The sequence below is a fragment of the Oryx dammah genome, unplaced genomic scaffold (assembly GCF_014754425.2).
Source record: "Oryx dammah isolate SB20612 unplaced genomic scaffold, SCBI_Odam_1.1 HiC_scaffold_28, whole genome shotgun sequence".
Lineage (NCBI taxonomy): Eukaryota > Metazoa > Chordata > Mammalia > Artiodactyla > Bovidae > Oryx > Oryx dammah.
The window spans coordinates 56206292-56230097 of NW_024070212.1; the positions used below are offsets into that span (position 1 = coordinate 56206292).

A 23806-nucleotide genomic window follows, 5' to 3' on the forward strand; every position below is an offset into this window, starting at 1 on the left:
TTTTAGCAAGGTAATACATCAATAAGTAGAGGAATATTTCTTGATTATTAGGAAAACTAAAAGCAAAAATTGTTTTGTAAAGTAGTTGCCTCTGAGGAGTGGGTCTGGGGCTGTTCATTATAACTTTATCTGTACTATTGTGCACTATAGCTTTTATTTTCAAAAAAGCAAAGTGAATATGGATTGTGGAAGCTGAGTCAAGATAGAAAACAACTTCTCATCTAAAATACTATAACAGCATAAGAGACATTTTAATCTCGAATAATTATAAGGAAGTTTATCACCCATGGATCAGAACTATTGAGGGAATTCCTAGAAGACAAAAAGCAAGCAGGAAACTTCTGATCAAACTGTATTAGTATCATAGGTTAATGCTTTAAACCACCCCTGTTCTCTGAAAATATGGGGATATAGAATGCATATGTATGTGTTTGTAATTGTGTATATAAGTACACATACATGCAAATACACATAGACTGAGAGAAAAGAGAAGAAAAAGAGTGAGAAAGAAGAGAAAGCAGAGGCATGCACAGTATGCTCCAAAACAGGATAAATATTTCCAAGAGACAAAAATACAACAGTGATTACAGGAGCACCATGCTTATAAATAACTAGAAATTACAAATTATATGTTTTCAAGATAAAAGCCTCAATCAAAAGCTTCCCAATGGACCCACCTGTGAAAGGAGAATGGGAAAACAATACCATACATATGTATATATGTAATTCATATCTTCTTTGTGTGATATGATTTATAAAACCAATAAAGAAAGTGAATTTTTTTCAGGAAGTATATTCCAAGAGGGATGAAAATAAATGGAGGGAAGAATACAAAGTGAAAAAATATAGAGACTAATAAGGATATGAGGGTAGAAATTAAAGAGGAAATGGGAAGTCGTTTTCACGACCAAAGATTAAAGGGTAGGAGGAAGGATTAGAAGAAACTGGTCTAAGAAGTTCTGATTTCTGGTGATACTGTTTTAGCATTTAAACTCTTCAAAGTCCCCAAAATTATCTTGTCTTATGCCATGAAGTTTATAAAGAGACAACAAGAATCCTTTCCTGGATATAGATATTCCATCCTTGGGCTGAAGATTACTACCATCTTCTTATGAGTTTGTTATTGACTTTATATCAGTGAAGGAATGTATACAAACAATGTGCCAAATCATTCTCTTCTAGGGACCACCAGGTACTGAAGGGGAATCTGGTCTGCAAGGCGAGCCAGGCACAAAGGTAACATCCCTTGATAGTCAAGGAGAGGGTCTCAAACCTTTCACAACTTACCACCATGTTTGCCGTATTTTGGTGAACACCCACCATCTTGGAAGCAGGTAAAGAATAGTAGATAAAAATAGAAAGTGTTCTCAAATGAGTCAAAAATATTATTTACTTATCTATATATATGCATATATATATGTGTGTATATATATATATATATATATATATATATATACACATGTATATATGAGAAGGAATACAAATGAAATGGAGAAGGAAATGGCAACCCACGCCAGTATCCTTGCCTGGAGAATCCCATGGACACAGGAGCCTGGAGGGCTGCAGTCCATGGGGTCACGGAGAGTCAGACATGACCGAAGTGACTGAGCACACACGAGCACAAATGAAAAAGCAAAATTATTATAAATAATCTGAAGAAAAGGAACAAACATTCTTTTGGAACCCCTATCTTCATAATATGCCCTCCATAATTATTAGACATGTAGTTTTAATAGAAAGGAGTTTAATCTTCCCCTTTGTTTCTTCAGGGAGATGTTGGACCTGTGGGCAGTGTTGGAGCTGCTGGGGAGCCAGGGTTATGGGTAAGTGCCTACTAGAAACCGTTTTGATGCACTGCTTAAACGATTGTATAGGAAACTTCTCTTCTATTATAGAAAATGTTTGTCTTATTTCATAATTTGAAAAGCTGCATGCTAAACTCTTCACATTATTATTTAATAGCATTGAGAGCTCTAACCTCACACATTCTTTTCTCAGAATCAGGTGTACCCAGCAGAGTCCTTGCCAAATGCGTTGGGGTCACTGTGCGTGTCACTGATGTTAGCATGAAGAAGAAATTCACAAATACTAATGATCAGCTCTCATGCTATTTCTTGACCTAGCAAGACAGATAAGGCATTGAAACATAATTTGTGTGATTAGAAAAACAAAAAACTAACAGCATGCAAAGTTAATAAGTTTCAAAGAAATAACTAGATAATTATAATGAGATAGCTTACATTCTAATATAGACAGTGGTTCATTTAAGCTGTGGTAACTTTTTTCCAAGATAATAGGGGCCAAGATAATTTTAAGAGACTTTCTTTTTTTTCTTTTTTACTAAGAGGTAAAGCTGGGAGATGTTTTTTGCATCCAATTCCTTTCTTGTTCATTTTTCCTCTTTTTTTCAGGGGCACAGACAGTAGGAGGTGAGGGTAGTGGAAGTATCAGCAGTGGGAGCAAGGGCAGCTGTGAAGACACTGATCATTTTTAAACGGTTCAGGTGGCAGGAGAATTAGCACTTCTTTAATCACTTCATAAAGTGTAGCTCTACATTTACTTCTGCAAGTTCTAAGCTAGGAAGACAGCTTCCAAATATACCAGGGCTTGCTCTGAATGTTGCTTCTCCTGTGTAAGAGAGAAAACACAGGCCTAAAAATCTGGTACACTGATTTCAGCTGAATTAAGTTGTATTAATCCATGTAAATTCAGAAAAGCAAGCTACTACAATTTTATGAGATTCAGTATTTACAGTCTTTAAGAAATGTAGATGTAGGTGTCTGTTTCCGAAGCCACCAAATAAATATATATTACCCTTAATTATCTTAAAGTTGTTAATATTCCAGGACCCTCTTATTTGAATTCACAGTGCTATAACTCTTTACATCATCTTCAGAGTTATTCCAGGGAAATTAAATCATGTTTATTATATTGTCAGGTACTCCTTATAGATAAAGTAGAACTAGGAATAAATGTTCATAAAACCGCTACATCTATAGATACAAGGAGCAAAAAATAAAAATTAGGATAAATGATTTAACAACATAATAGATATTATTTTCTGCTGCCAAATAGGGTGAACCAGGAGCTCCTGGAGAAGAAGGTCTCCAGGGTAAAGATGGATTGAAGGTAAATTATGCTTTTAACATTATGATTAAGGTAGATGTTTTTGAGAAATCTTTAAAGTATTATATTGTACTTAATTTTCTATGAGCCAGCAAAAATCTCCTTATTGCATGGTATAATTATTTCACTACTTTCTTTTTCTTAAAATTTTTTTCTGGGTTATAGGGGAACCCAGGAGGAAGGGGACTTCCTGGAGAAGATGGAGAAAAAGGAGAGACAGGCTTACCAGGGACCACAGGGCCTTTGGGTGGACCAGGTCTGATGGGTCCTCCGGTGAGTACCTCTGGGTTCAATACTCAGTGAACTCAGCCTTCTACACACACACACACACACGTGTGAATCATATACACACATTCTTGACCCCCTTATAATTCCATTTGGTGTTTGAAGGTGTAGAATTATGGCTTGAGTGAGGGACAAACCAGGCACTAATTATCAGCCTTCCTAATATCCAAGGAAAAAAGATACTTTTCCCATATGTCACACAGGCTATTGAACTTCTTAATTTTTTCTCTCACTTTGAGATATAATTGACATATATAAGTTTATAGTACATAACATGTTGATTTGATATACTAAATATTGCTAAATGATTACAATGGTACATTGTTTCATTTCAGCTTCAAGAATGCCCTTTAACATTTTTTTGTAAGGCAGGTTTAGCGGTGATGAACCCTTCAGTTTTGGGTTGTTTGGGCAACTCTTTATCACTCCTTTATTCCTGAAGGACAGTCCTGGGTATAGTGTTCTTCATTAAGAGGGTTTCGTTTTTCTTCCCATATTTTAAAAATGTTACCTCATTCACTTCCAGTCTGTAAAATATGTACTGAGAAACCTACTTAAAGTATTATTTGGGTTTTATATGTGATGAGTCACATTTCTCTTGCTACTTTTAAAATTCTCTCTTTGCTTTGACGGTATAATTACAGTCATCCCTCAGTTTCCATGGGAGATTGGTTCTAGGACTGCCACAGATACCAAACTCTGCAGATGCTTGAGTCTTTTACATAAAATGGCATAGTATTTGCATATAACTTACCTACATTCTCCTATATACTTTAAATCACCTCTAGATTACTTATATATCTAGTAAAATAAATACTATGTAAATATGTTGTCAATATAGTATAGATGCTATGTAAACCATTGTCATTGCATGGCAAATTCAAGTTTTGTAACTTTCTGGAACTTATTAAAATATTTTTATTTAATATTTTGATAATATTAATAAAAGTATTGATATTATTAATATTTTGTTGTTTGACTCTGCAGTTGTGAAACCTGCAGGTACTGAGTGTTGACTATATTGTGTCTCAAAGTAGCTCTTTTTGGATTCAACCTATTTGGGATCCTTTGAGTCTCAAAAATCTGGACAACTATTTCTCTCCCCAAGTTTGGGATGTTGTCAGCCATTATATCTTTAAATATTCTTTCTGCTCTTTTCTTTTTTTATTCCCCAGGTATTTGCACAATACTGTCCTACTTGATGCTTTCCCATAAGTATCTAGTCTTTTTTCTTTTTTCTCTTTGGGATAATTTAAAATTATTTATCTTTGAGTTCATTGATTCTTCTGCTTGGTCAGATCTGCTGTTGAAACTGTTGAATTCTTCAGTTCAGTCATGGTATTTATCTCTAAGATTTTTGTTTTGTTTATTCTCATGATTTCTATTTCTTTGTTGAACCTCTCATGCATTATTTTCCTAATTTCATTTAGTTATCTGTCTATGTATTCTTGAAGTTCACTGCACTTTTCTAAGAGGAATAGTCTTGCCTGGTGTGTTGCAGTCCATGGGGTTGCAAAGAGTTGAACACAACTTAGCAGCTAAACAACAACAACTCTTCCCTGGAGAATTCCATGGACAGAGGAGCCTGGAGGGTTACAGTCCATGGGGTCACAAAAAGTCAGGCACAACTAACACACTCTTCTCAATTCTTTGTTAGACAGTTCACAGACTTCCATTTCAATTTTTGAAGTATTTTAAGTTTCTTTTGATTTTATTATGTTTACCTGTATTTTTATGATCATAATATTCTTGCATTGATGTTTGCACATTTGAGTGAGTGATCTCCTCTTCCAGATTTTATAGGTTTGTTTTGGCAGAGAAAGACCTTCACCAGTCTCTTTGCTTGAGGGAACTGGATGGGTCTGCTTATAGTGTTTGTGGGCAGGCACAGCTTGCTACTGAGATCTCCAGGTTGGTGAGGTCCCTACCCATATTGTGAGGCAACAGGAGAGTTGCCACTGGCTGGTCTCTGCAGTTGGGTTGGTCACCTGGCTAGTCTCCACATAGTAGTGGGGCCACTAAATAGGTACCCTGGTTGGGTAGGTATGCTGGCTGGGTTCCATGGTCAGATGGGGCCATTAGCTGGCTTCTGAAGTTACCTCTGTTAGGGTATGATCTAGGCTATGTTCCCTGGAAAGACAGTAGCATTTGTTGGATTCTGCAATTAGGCAAGGCCTTATGTTATACTCTCTAACTGGATGTGGCCCAGGTAGAGCCCCATATTCACGAAGAACCGCAAACATGGCTCCACAGTTGAATGGAGCTACAGGCTGTGCCCCAGGTTTGAACAGAGTTGCTTTGTGATCAGTTAGGGCACTGGCTATGCTTCTCTGTTGGATGAGGTCACTTGCCAGGCTCTCCGATTAAGTGGAGCCTCCAGCACATCTCACAGATAATACTCCATGGTAGGATGGAGTTACATTGCCTGGGTGAGGCTACAGGCTGTTTTTATAGTTGGACAGGCTGTAGGTGAAACTGTTGCTGAATAGGGCTGTTAGCTGGACCCACAGCTGAGAAGTATTTAACTTAGACTGGACTCCAAGCCTGCCCAGGACACTGCTCAGATTCCCTGCTCTGCTGGCTTGGCTCCCCGCCTGAGCAAGGCTGTAGTATGGACTCTACAGCTGCCTAAGTTCTCAGACGAGGCTTTCTGGTCTAGAAGGATGGGAACCCATGATTAGCTATTGAGCAGTGTTGTAGAATTACTCACCTGCCCAGGCAGGGCCATATAACAGGCTCAAGAGCAGGTATGAACATTTGACTGGGGACACACACCACTCCATTATTCTGGCCTGGAGAATTTCATGGACTATACAATCCATAACTTTGCCAACAAAGGTCCATCTAGTCAAGGCTATGGTTTTTCCAATAGTCATGTATGGATGTGAGAGTTGGACTATAAAGAAAGCTGAGCACAGAAGAATTGATGCTTTTGAACTGTGGTGTTGGAGAAGACTCTTGGAGAGTCCCTTGGACTGCAAGGAGATCCAACCAGTCCATCCTAAAGGAAATCAGTCCTGAGTGTTCACCGGAAGGACTAATGTTGAAGCTGAAACTCCAATATTTTGGCCACCTGATGCAAAGAGCTGACTCATTAGAAAAGACCCTGATGCTGGGAAAGATTGAGGGCAGGAGGAGAAGGGGACGATAGAGGATGAGATGGTTGGATGGCATCACCGACTCAATGAACACGAGTTTGGGTAAACTCTGGGAGTTGGCGACAGACAGGGAGGCCTGGCTTGCTGCAGTCCATGGGGTTGCAAAGAGTCAGACACGACTGAATGATTTTCACTTTCACTTTCCAAATCATGCAGAACTTCAGCCAAGCTCCCTGATCAGACAATGCCACCAGCTAAGTTCCGCAGATAGGCAGACCACTGGCTGGGATCTCTGTTCAGGTGCTGCTACAAGCAGAGATGAAGTCCAATAATACTTTAGTGCTGGTTACTGTAAGTCTTGCCCCTTTGCCCATCTTTTATCTTTTCCCCAGTTGTCAGGACCTCAAGTTCCCCAAATGATCCTCATGCAGACCTGACTGGGCAACTCTGGAAACATCTTGCAACAGTAGATGGGCTGAATATCCACTTTGGGTTCTCTTTTTCCCCACAGGAGAAGCTATAGATCAAATGGGTTCACTCTGCAATGCTATGTTGGCCTGGGGAAAAGACAATGCAACCCAAATGAAACCTTTCCTTCAGCTTCTAATGTGGCTATTCCGTCTCTGTGATTCAAGAACCTGCTTCAGCCTCACCCTCAGGTTCCAATCCATACTTCTTGAGACTTGGGTTTCTAGGATTCTTGATAGTTTTGATTATTTTAGAGGATTCATCAGGACTGGACCCACAGAGAAGCCAAATAACAAGTACTGAGTTAATGTGGTTATCTTCCTGAGAAGTTTTCTCAAATTTGTGTTTATATAAGAAAGTCATTAATAATTATTAATATTTTAGCATAGTTTTTTTTCAGACAACTGGCCTACTTCCCTATGAAAATACCAAAGTTATATGGAGTGGTGGCGGGGAGGGTGGCAGGACACAGGACTAACAAAAAGAAAGGTCTAATCATGCCGTAGGACAACACAGCCAGGAATCCCAGAGGGATGATGCAGCATGACAAATGGTGATGGGCAGAACAGAGATGAAAAAGGGGCTCAAAACAAGACATGGAAAAATGATAAACACAGACTTCATCTGCTTCATAACTTTTCCCAGGAATAATCCTGCCTTGTACACATCTTTGGTGCCTTTTTTAGTAACAACACATGTGCATTTCTTTTTTATTCTTTTTGTTGTTCTTCTTGGAATTTTAAATGCCTTTTAGCTCATAAGCTCAATAAAAATACCATGGCATATTTTTTCAAAAGAATTTTATGATCCAAGGAGCTATTGCTTAATCAGGCAGCCTGATGTTCAATTTATTTTTGCACTTCAAAATAATTCTTCCTTAGGCAATGTCACAAAGATGCTACCTTAAAAATTCTTTTAAAAAATAAAAAAGAGTGAAAAAAGAAAATTTTTTTCAAGTAACGAGATGTTCTTTTTACTTTCTAAAAGATTGGAAAATGAAATCTGGATAGAAAAATAAGGCAAGGGAAACATCGGTAACAAATTCCCAAATCCAAGATGTAAGCTCTTTGAACAAAGGAAAACATATTGTATTTCATGCTTGAAATCTGCTCTAAAATAGACAATTCAGTTGTCTAAATGCATAACTCTGCATGAGAAAAAGATCTTGAAAGCTTCTGTGAAGAAACATCTGCCATCATTCATTTCTTACAAAGTGTATTGCCCTGGTATTTAAGATCTAAACAGATGTGAAGCTATATACTCTAAAGCTGAGTAGGTATAAATGAAATTATCTTGTTTTATTCCTTTACAAGAAAACTTGATTGGATTTATTGAAGTTTAATTTTCCCATCTGTGTAGACTGGTATGATATTAGGTAGAAGTGAATATCTTAAGAGAATCTGAAATTAAATAATGCATACTTTTCAAAGAAGCTTTTTCAGTAGAATCTTAAAAGTGAAGTCAAAAAGATGAGAGAAATAGTTAGAAATATTTAGTTAGAAATAGTTAGAAAAGAATGAGGTATACATGACCCTTGTTTCTAAGACAGTTTCCTTGGAAACCCTGAAAAGTAATCACTTTAGAAATCTGAAGTCAGTGGCATTAAGGAGTAAAAGGTTATCTAAATCCTTATCTTCTGAAAGATTCATATAACTCTGGTTTTAGACTTGCGTGTTCTGAACTGTTGTGTTGTAAAGCAACACACAATAGAAAGAACCATGCACTGTCTACTCTGCAAGAATTGTCCAAACCCCTAGTCTATTCCTAAAGTGCTATACGTTCTTGAGAGAGTCGTTCTTTGGTTTCTCAGTTTACACATTACACATAATAATGGGGTTCAAGCTCTGCAGAACCCCTATGATGATTGTGTCCAGGAGGATGCTGAACTGGAAGGACTTGGTTTATTCTTTATCTGCTTGAATCAGAGAAGATTCTTCCATATCTGGTTAACATATTAGCTTTTATACAGGGGTTTTTTGAAAAGAAAAGGTTACATAGCCTTAAAAAAAAATTAGCTTGGATGTTTTTAAATATTTGTTAGCTTTACAAACTGTGACTCAGTAAAAATTTTCTAAATTTTTAGAAATTAAAAATTTTTTTATTTTCTGAATTTTTATATAGTTTCTAAATTTTTGTTAGCTTTACAAACTGTGACTCTAAAATTTTTCCACTCACTAATTCAGTGAAGTTTATGAGTTCCTTGGATGAGCCAAGAACTCTGCTAAGCTTTGGGAATACCAAGGGGAACAAGATGAGAAAGGTTCCTGATCTCAGATTTGACAGTATCATGGAGAAGACTGAGTAGGCAAAATCACTGCAGGTGGTGGTTAATGTAGTGATGAAGATAAACAGGATGATGATAAAGGACAACCGGTTAAGGGAAGGGAAAGCCAACTAGTTAAGAGAAGAGAAGCTATTTACACTAAGGCAGTGAGGAAAGGCTTCTCTAGATAGGGGAGAATTGAGCTGAGACCTGAAGAGTGAAGAGGAACCAGTGAATGAAAGAACTTTGAGAGACCCTTCAAGGTAGGTCAAATAACAGTGGAACACCAAGGACTAAGATGGGGAGGTAAGAATGATCTAGGTATTTTTGGAAAACTAAAAGGAGTTTGTTACAGCAGAGTGAATAGTGAAAAGTCGTTTGAGATGAGCTTGAGGAAATAGGAAGGTAGCAAGTCATGAAGGACATTTTAAACTACAGTAAAAAATTGGGGCTTATTTAAAATATAGTAAGAAGCCACTGAAAGGTTTTAAGCAGAAGAAAAATATAGTCTCTAATGGGAACATTCTCTGTAATTTCCAAGCTTTTTTAAACAATGTCTACTGTTATTGGTTATCTCAAGGGATGAATTAATTTCCAGGGAAAGAAATAAACAAGATAAATTTGAATTACAAAAGCATGTGATGTACTGAGAAAATTTAATGAGGGAAAGAATGATCTTTTCAACAAATGTTGCTAAAACTACTGGATACCCACACAGTAAAGAATTAATTTGGATCTTTCCTTATGCTACACACAAAATTAACTCAATCTGGGTCATAGATCTAAACTTAAGAGCTAAAACTATAAATGTCTTGGAGGACAACATAGAAGGAACTCTTCTTGACCTTGGGTTATGCAAAGCCTTCTTAGATAATACCAAAATTACAAATAACAAAGAAAAACATATATTAGACTGCATTAAAGTGAAAAGTTTTAGAACTTCAAAGAACACCATCAAGAAAGTGAAAAGACACCATACAATGGGATAAAATATTTGTAAATTGTATGTGATAAGGGACTAGTATCCAAAAATATATGAAGAACTCTTACAACTCAATAATAAAAAGATAATTCAATGGAAAAGTAAACAGTCTTTAAACAGATATTTCTCCAAAGAAGATATATATAGTTGGCAAATAAGCACATGAAAGATACTCAACATCATTAACTATTAGGAAAATGCAAATAAAGCCACAATGAGATACCACTTCACATCCACTAGAGGAAAAAAAAAAAAACAGAAAATAATAAGTGTTGATGAGAATGTAAAGACATTGGAACTCTTATATATCATTGGTTGGATGCAAAATGGTGCAGCTACTTTGTAAATCAATTTGGCAGTTTCTCAGAATGTTAAAAACAGAGTTACCATATGACCCATCAGTTCTTGGCATATACCCAAAAGAATAGAAAACAGGATTCAAACAAAAATTTTTACATGAATGCTCATAGCAGCATTATTTATGATAGCCAAAAAGAAATAACACAAAATGGTCATCAATTAATAAATGCTTATTAATTAATGTAGTATGTTCATAAAATGGAATATTATTTGGCAATAAAAAATATACTGATCCATGCAAAAAAAAATATTGATTCATGCTACAACCTTGATGAACTTTGAAAGCATTATGCCTAGCAGTCAGTCATAAGAGACCACGTAATACAGGAAATATCCCAAATAGGCAAATCTCTAGAGACAGTGAATTAGGGTTGCCTAAGTCTGGGGCTTGGGAGGAAACTGGAAATCACTGCCAGTGGGTACAGGATTCTTTATGGGGTGGTGGAAATTGATTCTAAAATTATGGTGATGGTTGCACAACACTATAAAAACCATTGACTCATACACTTCAAATCAGGAGCCCCCATCCCCCAGGCTGTGGACCCATACTGGTCCAGGACCTATTAGGAACCAGGCCACACAGACAGTGAGCAAGCAAAGCTTCATCTATATTTACAACCATTCTCATTACTATGTGAGCTCTGCCTCCTGTCAGATCAGAGATGACATAATAAATGTACTTAAATCATCCTGAAACCATACTTATTATCTCCCCCATCCATGGAAAAATTGTCCTCCATAAAACCAGTCTCTGGTGCCAGAATGATTGGGGGTCACTCCTTTAAATAGGTTCATAATATGGTATGTAAAGTATATCTCAAAAACCATTGTTTTTAAAAATGGATGTGATGTGTTGCTTCTGAGACTACAGCTACTCTCACAAAGTTAAATCAGTAGGGAATCCCAAATCCATTCTCTGTGGTGTAAGTAGGCTGAACATCAAGGCAGCTATTCTCTGTCAACATGACATTTGTTTAAAAGCATTCTTATTTGTGTAATCATTGAAGAAGTCTATGAAAACATGCACATTGAGAAGTGATTGCTTTTTTCTACTCTGCCCTGCAAGTCTCTAAATATACAAATAGGTTGTAGTGGGTCATGTAAACTTCTAAAAGCCAACATTTTGGAGAAAATTATTACTGATGCATTTCAGAACAAACACAAAAATAAACCAGCCTAATATCAGTGGAAGTTTACCACCGCCACTCCCCAAAAAGAAAAACAAGCTATCTTTAAATAGAAAAAAAGTGAATGAAAGAACCAGGAGAAATCTTTCTGATTATAATGACAGAAGAAAATACAATATAGAACACAGGCAATGTCTTTTCTCACACATAATGAGCTCTTCCAATATGTTTGGAAGTTTACTGTGCAGAAGATTTATTTCCAATTGTTCTATTTCCTAGAAGCTAAAAAGTAAAAAAATGTCACTATCCTTTGCCTTTTATTCATGAATTTTGGTTTTAATTCCAGCAGATAGTAAATTTTTTTAAGGTGTTATTTATTTACAAATAGATATCTAGTAGACCAGCTACTGTCTGATTCAGTTCAGTTCAGTTCAGTCACTCAGTCGTGTCCGACTCTTTGCAACCCCATGAATTGCAGCACGCCAGGCCTCCCTGTCTATCACCAACTTCCAGAGTTCACTCACACTCAAGTCCATCGAGTCCATGATGCCATCCAGCCATCTCACCCTCAGTCGTCCCCTTCTCCTCCTGCCCCCAATCCCTCCCAGCATCAGTCTTTTCCTATGAGTCAACTCTTCACATGAGGTGGCCAAAGTACTTGGGCATGTATTCTATCATTCATTTATTAAATATTTATTAAGCATCAGTTATATATGAGACACAGTTCTGGACACTGTTACAACAATGAACAAAACAGACAAGATCTCTGCTGTCATGGAACATGCAGTGTAGAAGGACAGTGTGAACAAGAATAATAATTTCTGATAGTTATTTCCTATGAGGAAAATAAAACATGGTAATGAGATTTTGAATGCCCAGCCAATCATGTGACTATCTGAAAAGGAGCATTCTAGGCAGAGGAAACATCTAATGCAAATGCCCCAAGGTAGAAAGGGTATTTATTAAATGCCCTATTTTTAAAAAGGAAGGGTCCAAGAAGTAAATAACTGGAAAACATGATGTCAGAGAAATGGGAGGTGGCAGATCACATATGGCATTATAGACCATGATAAGAGGTTTGAAGATTATTCTGATTGCAGTGGGAAGCCATTTGGAAGGTTTTACATAAGGAGAGATGTTTGATTAAAATTGTTCATGATCATTTGGTTTACTCTGAAGAAATGGAATATAAGGGTAAACGTGGACCAAATTACTTAGAAGGCTGTGGCAGTCATGTAGACGAAAAAATGATAGAGTGACTTGGAATGCAGGGGAGCAATAAAGACAGTAAATACTAACCAGATTCAAGACATCTTGGAGATATAGTTGACTGGATTTGCTCATGGTTTGCATGTTGAGAAAGAGGGAAAGCATAATAAAGAATAAATCTGATTTTTAGGTGAGCAACTGAGTTGTTGCTCATTTACAATTAAGTGTGTAACAGGGTTACAGATTGGTACTTTGACATGTGCAAATATAACATTTATTTCTGGCTAATCTGGTTTTCCTCACAAGCCCTAACTTAGATTAGTGAGGAGTGGTTGGGGAACTGAAGGAGAAAGAAAGGAAACTTGTATCCAATTCAGTGAAAAGCTTAATCTGTTCCTATAATTTAGTAGTCTCTTTGGGTAAAGCTCAGACTCTTATGATGCTTAGTCTCAGATATATCAGTCTTCCACCTCCCTCTTTTCTTACTTCCTAATACTGACTCTGTGTTTGCAGTGGTGGCAAGGATGAGGAGGCCTTGGATCTAGAATACTGGACAAAAGATGGGAACTAGTGATTCACATATAAATACTGAATTACTGTATGAAGAGATATTCATCTTCCTTTATAATCAGGAATATGTGAATTGAAATCCCTAATAATATATCATTTTGCTCCCTTGAGATGGACAAATTTTAAGTCTGATAGTACCAAACATGTAAGACATGGAGTAATTGGAACTCTTAAATGTTGCTTTTAAGGATGTAAATAGGCTAAAACTCTGGAGAACAAGTTGCCAAAATCTTATGTACTGAAAGGTACATGTATCCTGCAAGGAATTCAATTCCAGAGTATACACCCTCACCCAAAAAACTCTTGACGTAGGTATATAGAGGTAGGTGCAAGAGTGTTTATTGAAGGACTGTTTGTAGCATAAAAAACAAAGCAAAACAAACAAACAAACAAAAACTACCAAAAGCTCATCACTAGGGAAATGGCTGAGTTAGTTGTGGTTTGATTACAAAATGGAATCCTACTATTTTATGTTGTAGCTCAGTAGGTAAAGAATCTGGAATGTGGGAGACCCAGGTTTGATCCCTGGGTCTGGAAGATCCCCTGGAGATGGAAATGGCAACCCACTCCAGCATTCTTGCCTAGGAAATCCTATGGACAGAGGAGCCTGGCAGGCTACAGTCCATAGGGTCACAAGAGTCAGACACAACTTAGTGACTAAACCACAACCACCACCACTACAAAATGTAAGTAGAATAGAGACACTAAATAATTTCAAAAACAAAATATTGTTCTAAAAAAAATTTCAAAAGAATGTGTAAAGTATGATACTGCTTATTGAAAGTTTCAAAAGACACAAAATAAGCATATAATGCTTAGGAATATATACAAATGGAGTAAAAGTGTAAATAAATGCATGGGAATGATAAATTGAGGACAATGGTTGCACCTGAGTGAGGAGAGAAGGTGATATGTTTGCAAATATAAGTGCATATGTGGGACTTCAGTCTTGTGTGTATTTGTGAATGTGTGTGTATATAGCTTCTATTAAAGTGGGTGGTAGACACTTGGGTGTTTATTATACCTTTTATTAATAATCATATATATTTAATTATTACATAATACCCTTTGAAAAGGCAACAGAAATTAATGAGAACTGACATTTCTTGAGCTCTTCAAGGATAAGTCTAGTCCTTTCTCATTCAATCTTAGTAACTCTGAAGAAGTATTAATATACCTCTGCTATATAACAGGAAACTGAGGCCTTTAGAGGTAAAATAATCCACCTATAGTCATACAGCTGTTAGGTGACAGCGCCAAAATAGGAAACTGGAGCAGTCTGGCTTAAATGCTCACATTGTTAACCTCTGTAAATGTTAATCACCCTCTCTTAAAAGGGCCACGTTAACCGCAAAGTCGCCCGTTAGTGCAAGGATCATTTCAACCTCTGGATGCAGTTGGAACTACAGCAGTAGAACTTAACTGCTTTGGCCTCTAAATTCAGCGGATTTTCTGAGGCTAGAAGAACATTTGCTCAGGAGCACAGGCCATGAGTCATTTCCTTAGGTATCTGTTTATTCGTTTAACAAATATTTATCAAGAGCCTCCGTAGCACAGTGGTAAACCACAATTTATTTCTTGTCTACATCATTTTTGCCTTTTGCCAAGTTTTGGGACACAAATTTGAAATTTCCATTTTCATTTCCAACTAATGCAAGGAATGCTGTGATTAATTATTGGCTATTTTTGAATCTGAAGCCTGGCTTACTGTGGATCTCATTTAAGCCTAACCATTGTTGACCTGCAAATTCATATGATATTAAAATATTTTAACCACTTCTTACTTTAAAAAAAGTGTTTATTGAAAATTTTTAGTCTATTTTTGTATAAATAAAATACCGATCGAAATAAAAATATTGTTTTAAACAGTTTAATATGACTACCTCCTTTCTCTCAGTGTGTTTCCCCTTTCTCCTTTTTTTTCCCCCCACAGATAAAAGAGTATTTGCTTAATCGTACCCTTCAGTGGAGATTTTGAGATTCTCCCTGACAATGTATTAGATATATTTTATAATCCTGTGCATTCAAGAAGATGTTGAACCCAAAGTAGCTCATAGAACTGCTGACATGGATGCATTAATTGCTTTCTCACTGGCTGTGCTAAAACCAAGTTATTTTCCCTCTGTGATTAAGAATGGTTTCATTTTGTCTTCTTGACTAGTTTGTATATGTGAACTTTACTCACTAGTAACAGCTGGGCCTCTAACTCATCATGACCTCTTTTTGAATAGTTATATGAGCATAATAATGTTGAGAAGTAGCCCACATTTTTATTTAGTGTTCAAGTCAATGATTATGTGATATAAGTATTTAAGCATTCTATCTAGTTGTATCTCTAATAATTTATTTCCTTTTTTATTCAGGGACCTGAGGGAATCACGGGAATTCCAGGACAAAGAGGTCGTCCAGGAAAGAAGGTAAAAAATTTTTTACATCTGTTTATATTGGTTTTCTTTATTCTGATGGGCTCATAGCTCCATAGCATACTGTGATGTTTTTATTTGTACTAGAAATAAAGAATTAAAGAGCCATAACTTTGACTTAAAAGGCACAATTGTATAAATTAATAAATTAATTGTATAAATTAATAAATTAATTGTATAAATTAATTCCACATAGGAGTACTTTTTACCTTAATTATATGAAGTCAAATTTTTCACTTTGTCATTTCTAAAAAGATCTTTGCCTTTTCTTCTCATCTTTACCAGAAATTCTTTAGTAGACCATGGGCATGAAAAGAGAGAAAAGAAAAAATACTATACCATTTGTGCCATTTAATAACAACTTTAGTAAGATATTTAGGGGAGAGAAGTATTATTAGAATTGTTTCTAGCTGGTTTGAATATATTTTTCCAAATTGAAAAGGTTAGTATTGATTTTATCTTACCTATATATTAACTAAGAGACACAAAACAATATGTGTTATTTGCTTCCTTTTACTAGGAAAATGTGATGTGTTTGTAAAATTTAGTACTTTATAATAAATAATTCATACTTGGATAGAGTCAATAATTTTTTCAAGTATTGGTGAAACATAAAGATTATTTTCCCATTGTAATACAATAAATCTGAATATATTTTCTATAATTAAGTACAAATCACGCCATATTCTAGTTCCCAAAATTGAATTGTATCATTTCTGTGAATATGCACCTAATCCATTTTTCTCATAACTTGGGGGCAATATAAGAAATAATAGAAGATACAAGTGAATGAGGTATATTTTAGTTACCATTCTCAGTCATGAAATAATGCCCAATATTGAAGTCTCTTTTCATCATACATAATGTACTTTCTAAATGGTTTTACAAGTAGGGCAGTGCATATCCATACAGCAACCTGTGAATTATTATGAATCACCAAAAATCTCCTGACTATGATCATAGATTAGTTTTTCTTTGTGTCTACTTGATTATCAATAATAGAACTGAGTTACCACATGTAGAGAATAAATTATAACATTTACTATTTAAAAGCAGCTGTACTTTGATATTACAGAATGACCAGGTAGCCTGTTGGAAAACAGAAGAATTGGTATTCAGATGGATGTAAAATCATGTAGAAATGTTACAGATTTTTAAAGACAAACTCCAACCAAGTGATGATGTTGAGTATACAGAACTGCCCACTAGAGCCTTTATGCATTAAATGTATCTTTGGGGCACTGAAATTCTCTATAGAAACAGGCTTGTTATAGGGCCTGTGTTTTCTCAGGACAGGAGCAAACATATGTGTGCATGCATTTGTACATAAATACATAACAAGTTTCACAAATAAAACACTTGGTTATTTGTAATTCAGCATGAGCACCAGACTTCCCTGCTTATTTGCACAAAAATTTTTGTATTCTTTTTTCCAAAATTACTTTTAATTACATTTTTAAGGTAACCCAGGTGGTGATGGTATGTTGTTATTGTCAGTGGTGGTCTGTAGTACTAGTAAGTTAAAACAAAGTTACTATTTATAGAATTTTGCTTACAGAATATCCTCTGGAGCCATTCAGGTATATGATGTGGTTGATTAATTTAAGTATAAGGTTTTTTTCTTACTTTTCTCTCTTACTAATGGCATCCACAGGGTGATAAAGGACAAATGGGGCCCGCAGGAGAAATTGGAAGCAGAGGTGCTCCTGGACAAATTGGGAAAAGTGGTCTTAAGGGTGCCAGAGGAACTAGAGGTGCTGTGGTCAGTATTTGATTTGTCTCCAAAACTGAGTTCACTGCGGATGGAAAGAAATGTATCCATGTCTAAAAGCTTCATCTCTTGATTAATTTTACAGAGAAAGCAAAAGTTCCATTGAAAATAATCTACCTCCATGGGATATGGAGAATTGTAAGCATTCCACAGTACTTAAATGGCTTAGTGGCTTCTGGACATGAAAAAGGAAAGGGGAAAAAAATCTCAAAATGGAAATTAAATATGAAATAAGATTTTTAAAAATCAGATTATAACTCCCAACCTAAGTAGGAAAGTTTATAAAGTTGTGCTTTAAATCAGGATTTAATATCTGTATAAAATTATGCTGCCATGGTTGACAAATTGCTTTGAAAACTAGATTACTCAGAAATGGGTTTTCTTTATATGCTTAGACTCTCATGCTTATCTCGAGATTATTTCTTTATAACCATCTGTGATAAGTCTCCAAAACAGCTACTGATTTTTAATCTTTCATATGAATTTTACATGATATTGGAAGCAAAGATAGCATGATACTTTTGAAACTGTAATACCGAAATTATGTTGCTAACATGTTTGAACTTGTTCAAAAAGTCACAGAAGAAAGAGACGCAAAATATTTAAGAGATTATCCAATTTAGTCTTTTGAGTATTTCATAAACTTACATATCAAATCCATATGTATTTCCTAGTCACCATTAAAGTGTCACAAGTGACTTTTCACCAAGTCCTTTGGAGAGCATTGAATAATCTGTTGTCTGAAGAAGGTTTTCCTTAGCCTCATTTTAGGGGAAAATCACATGAAGGGATATATTGTTTAGACTGGAGTATCAAAAAGCAGTCTCCGCTGGGGAACTCTTTTAGTTGAAGCTCTCTGATGTTCTAAATGCGATTACTCTATCCGTTATCTCCTCTATCCCTTACTCTCAATTGTAAGACTCCTCAGCCTCATTTTAAGTGTTCCATTCCTTACTGTCATCTAAGTCAGGTAGTATGTAGTTCTTTTAAATTGATAATATTTTTCTTCTATGCCCTATGAATTCAAAAATGGTATATAATGTGATACCCAAGAGTGGAATTGCTGGATCATACGGTAGTTTTGTTTTTAATTTAATTTTTTGAGGAGTCTGCATACTGTTTTCCATAATGGCTGCACTAATTTATATTCCTACCAACAGTGAACAAGGGTTCCCTTTTCTCCACATCCTTCCCAACACTTGATATTTGTTGTCTTTTTGGTAATAGCCGTTCTAATAGGTATGAGATGATATCTCATTGTGGTTTTGATTTGCATTTCCCTGATGATTAGTGACGTTGAGCATCTTTCCATGTGCCTGTTGACTATCTTGGGAAAATATCTGTTTAGATCCTCTGCCCATTTTTAAATTGGGTTGTCTGTCTTTTTGATGTTGAGTTGTATGAATTATTTTTATATTTAGATATTAACCCCTTATTAGATTCATTGTTTGCAAATATCTTCTATTCGGTAGGTGACCTTTTTGCTTTATTGATAGTTTTTTTGACTGTATAAAAGCTATTTTGTTTGATATTGTCTACTTATTTTTCCTTTTGTTTATTTTACCTGAGGAGAGATATAAAAAAAAAATATTTCCAAGACCAATATAAAAAAGCATACAGTCTGTGCTTTCTTCTAGAAATTTATGGTTTCAAGTCTTACATTTGAGTCTTTTATGGGAATACTTCATATTAATCCTTTTGATGTTTATGAATCTGATAAATGAAAAAATATGTCTCATTTTCTTTCTTACATTTTCTTGCTTGCAACTAAATAAATTGTACTTTTTCCTCTGAAAGTTGCCTGTTCATATGTACTTTACATATTTTTCTATTAGACTATTTTCTTTTTCTTAATTGCAAGAACACCTTATATAGTTTAGATAATATATTTTTGTTAAATATGTTGCAAATACATTACAAATATATTTCTCTTTCTATCATTTATCTTGTTTATACTATCTTTCACTGGACAGAGGTTTTAATTATTACAATCAAATTTGTCAGTCTTTCTGTTAATTAGAAATGACTTCTTTACATAAAGTATATAAAAATATTCTTCCATATCCTTTTCCTAATATTGTTACCCTTAGCCCTGTTAAAGCATATGGAGTTTATTTTGCTACGAGTTGTAAAGGACTAATTTCTTTTTTCCATGTTCTTAGCCAGTTGTCTCAATACTATTTAATAAATCTATTTCCCAGTTTTCTGAAATGCTACTCTTACTGTAAGCTACTCTCAAATAATGGTCTGTTTTCATTTTCTCTATTTTCTTTTCTCAATTTTTTAGTTTATTACTAGGTACCACACCATTTAAATTGTTACATCATTACAGTATCTTTTGAGATCTAGAAGGGCAAATACTTCATAATTTATTTTTCTGAAAAGCTCAGCTCTTACTATGATTTCATCTGTTTTTTGTTTAAACTTTAAAATACAATTTTGCAAGTTCCTTTAATATTGAATCATTCATAGAAATAGAATTACCATATTCATTCTATGAATGATTAACATATGTCTTTTTATTTACTTATATCTTCTATATCCTTCAATAAACCTTTGTTATTTCCTTTATCTCTGTTCTTATACCTTTCTTATTACGTGTATTGTTAGTTTCTTACAGATTTTGTTGTTTTTAGGGTAGTCCTTTTTCTAGTTCATCTTCTTACTGGTCTATGTAAGAAATCTTTTTTAAAAACTTTATATTTATTTCAGTGAATTTTAATAATTCTAAGGATTCCTTAGGTAAATAATTTTATCACCTCCTCATATTTATTATTTATTATCCTTACTTATTTCATTGGTTAGAACTTCTGGCTGATGTGGCATTTGGCTGTACCTTAATTTCCTTATCCCCTATTTATTTTGAGACTCAAATAGAAGAGTAGGTGTGAAAACTTTTTAATAATATAAAAGGAAAGGACATTTTTAAGAGTGTTATTTTTGCTTTTTTTCAGTTGTCTGTTATCTTTTCAGTAGTTCAGGAGTATTTACTGATTTGCCTTTAACTTATGATTTCCTCATCTGTATAAATTGATAATAAGTGTAAATAATAGAGGTGAGTATTATACATAAGTTGTCAATCAATTCTCTTTTAACAGCTTTGACCAGAGTTGAAATCATGTTCATCAAAGCACCTGAGGCTATGAATGAGTACAGAGTTCTCGATCCTATCATGACAACACTAAAAACTATCAGAATTCACTCCCTAATATTTAGTGATGTGCAAATACCACAATCCTTGACAAATGCAAACTACATTTCCAAGAATTTGCTGGAAATTTACAGCATTCTGGCAACTGAAAGTATTTCTTTTAATATGATTAAAGATGTTCATACCAGAAATAATCCAAAGAAACATATTTTTGTGGGACTTACATGGTTCAGAAGTAAAATAAGATGCAAGTTGGAGAATTACTTTTTGTTTTCCTGTTTCAGACTAGGTAGAATTTCATATCTTGAAAAATCTAAGTTTTAAATAACAAAAATGCAGGTTTAACAATTGTCTGTTTTCTTTCTAATGTTTGATTTGTTTTTTAGGGACATTTAGGATTGATGGGACCTGCTGGAGAACCTGGAATTCTAGGATATAGGGTAAGCATTTCTAATTGGAAATAAGAAATGTATATTTGCATAAAAACATTACATAAAGATGTCATCCCAAATATACAAATTCAGATGAAATCTCCTGATACTTTCTAGCATATTTAGACATCAGGCTCCTATACAGTGAATCCTATTTTTCTTTCAGAATTAGTGTAATATCTAATGGCGTAGCCATGATAGTATTATGTAGAGCACATACTAACGATATGGAGATTGTCTACTTATTTGTCCTTCTCTTAGGGCCGTGAAGGTCAACCGGGACTTTCTGGGTTGCCAGGTCCTAAAGGAGAAAAGGTATGTATGTTTATATTGACTTTTTAATCCTAAAAGTAAACACTGAATTCATGTGTTTTTTCTGAAAGTATGCTGGAAACATTTTCAAGGAATAAAATAAGTACTTTTCATCTTGGGAAGTATTGTAGATTCTAGAAGAAAAATAAATGTAGAGGGAGAAATATTTCTTTGATAGATAGTTTCAGATTGAGGTGAAATGATATGTTACAATACTTTGCAATCTGTAAAATAATGTTAATTTGCTTATTGAAAGAGATTGTGAGACTGTAGATTAAATGACTAACTATAGTACTTTTATGGTAAAATTGTTATGAATTAAGAATAACTACAACAGTACTCCTTTTGATTTGTAATATTGTTGGAAAACTGCTGCTGCTGCTGCTAAGTCGCGTCAGTCGTGTCCGACTCTGTGTGACCCTATAGATGGCAGCCCACCAGGCTTCCCCGTCCCTGGGATTCTCCAGACAAGAACACTGGAGTGGGTTGCCATTTTCTTCTCCAATGCATGAAAGTGAAAAGTGAAAGTAAAGTCGCTCAGTTGTGTCAGACTCCGCGGCCCCGTGGACTGCAGCCTACCAGGCTCCTCCCTCCATGGGAGTTTCCAGCTAAGAGTACTGGAGTGGGGTGCCATTGCCTTCTACATTGAGAAAATTAGTAAGCTGCTTTTTATGTAAAGGAGATTGACACTTCCAAAGAGAACCATATATGAATTACAACTGTGTATAAAGTATCATATGCTAAGTTTTGTAGATAAAACTTTTTCATTTAAAAAAGATAAAACCAGATTGTATATTTTATAAACTATTAGAAATAATAGGCTTAATTTTTTAAAATTTATTTCATTAATTTAACTTTATTTATAAATCATCTTCATTGTAGGGTTATCCAGGAGAAGATAATACAATCCTAGGACCACCTGGGCCTCGGGGTGAACCAGTAAGTTTTTTTCTAAAATTATTTTGATGTTTTAAGATAAAATGCAGTTAGTACAATAGATTCATAACACCAATTACATCTTTTTAAGAACTTTTTTTTTGTTTTTAGTTTTATAACATGGTTTTATATGACAGCAGTACTTGCAATCACATAATCTAAATAGTAAAACTGTTTATATACAGATCAAGATCCTTAGCATTATATAGAAGTTTAATATAGGAACTTTCAAATCTAATTTCCAGCATTAAATTCATGATAACAACCTTTTACAAAGATTATCAAAATATTACATACTCCAGGCAATTAAGACAGATATTTATACATCAAATTCAGATTTATTTCTAAAGTATGTTTAAAAATCTGATCTATATCCTGTTTATAGTAGTTTATACACAGTTACCAAATGATTTCAAAATTCATCTAACTAGTTATTAGAGCCAATATTCTTTAAAGATTATTAATCTGTAACCTTCTAATTAAGCATTTTAAAGACTAGTTGTAACCATGATTTTTTAAAAGTAGCTCTTCTATCTTTGATTATCTGAATAACTGTCTGTATGTTCATACTTAATTAAAACAGTATGCAGGATATATGGAAATTAAATGAATAGTGCAAAAATGCCTGGTTCACAGAAATAAATATAATTGGTTAAATTTTCCATATTTCACATGATATCATATAAGATAAAAGAATCCTAAAACAGAAGAATCAGAATATACAGTCACTCCCAATATTTTGACCTGACTCTTATGGAAATGATTGAAAAGTATACTCTGTTTTAGAAATAGGAAAAATTCTAGAGTTTCTGAGTAAATCAAACCAATCTCACACATAGGCAAACTCATCTATAAGAATATATAAAATTCTTTATCAGAAATCAACAAAAAATGAAAAAGACACCTACTGAATGGAAGAAAATTCATTCAAATGATATGACCACTAAGGGGCTAATATCCAAAATATATAAACATTTCATACATTTCATAAACATTTCAATAGCAAAAAAAAATCCAATTTAAAAAATGGGCAGAAGACCTGTATAGACATTTTTCCAAAGAAAACATGAAGGCACATGAAGGCACATGAAGATACTCGACGTTGTTAATCATCAGAGAAATTCAAATTAAAACCACAATGAGATAATCACCTCACACCTAGATGGCTGTCATCAAAAAGACCACAAATTACAAATGTTGATGAGGTGATGGAGAAAAAGGAACCCTGTGCACTGTTGGTGGAAATATAAATTGGTGCATCTATATGCAAAACACTCTGAGGTTTTCCAAACAA

General features: G+C 34.7%; 1 protein-coding gene across 2 annotated transcripts in view; it reads left to right on the top strand.

The window, feature by feature from the left end:
• COL24A1 (collagen type XXIV alpha 1 chain) overlaps nucleotides 1-23806 on the top strand; it is a 392623-nt gene that overhangs the window by 280329 nt on the left and 88488 nt on the right. For both annotated transcript variants that reach the window (XM_040232413.1, XM_040232414.1), the window contains exons 35-43: nucleotides 1183-1236; nucleotides 1770-1823; nucleotides 3076-3129; nucleotides 3292-3399; nucleotides 15852-15905; nucleotides 17566-17673; nucleotides 21220-21273; nucleotides 21526-21579; nucleotides 22459-22515. In XM_040232413.1, the coding sequence (XP_040088347.1) occupies nucleotides 1183-1236; nucleotides 1770-1823; nucleotides 3076-3129; nucleotides 3292-3399; nucleotides 15852-15905; nucleotides 17566-17673; nucleotides 21220-21273; nucleotides 21526-21579; nucleotides 22459-22515 (597 nt within the window). The remainder of the gene's footprint in view (nucleotides 1-1182; nucleotides 1237-1769; nucleotides 1824-3075; nucleotides 3130-3291; nucleotides 3400-15851; nucleotides 15906-17565; nucleotides 17674-21219; nucleotides 21274-21525; nucleotides 21580-22458; nucleotides 22516-23806) is intronic.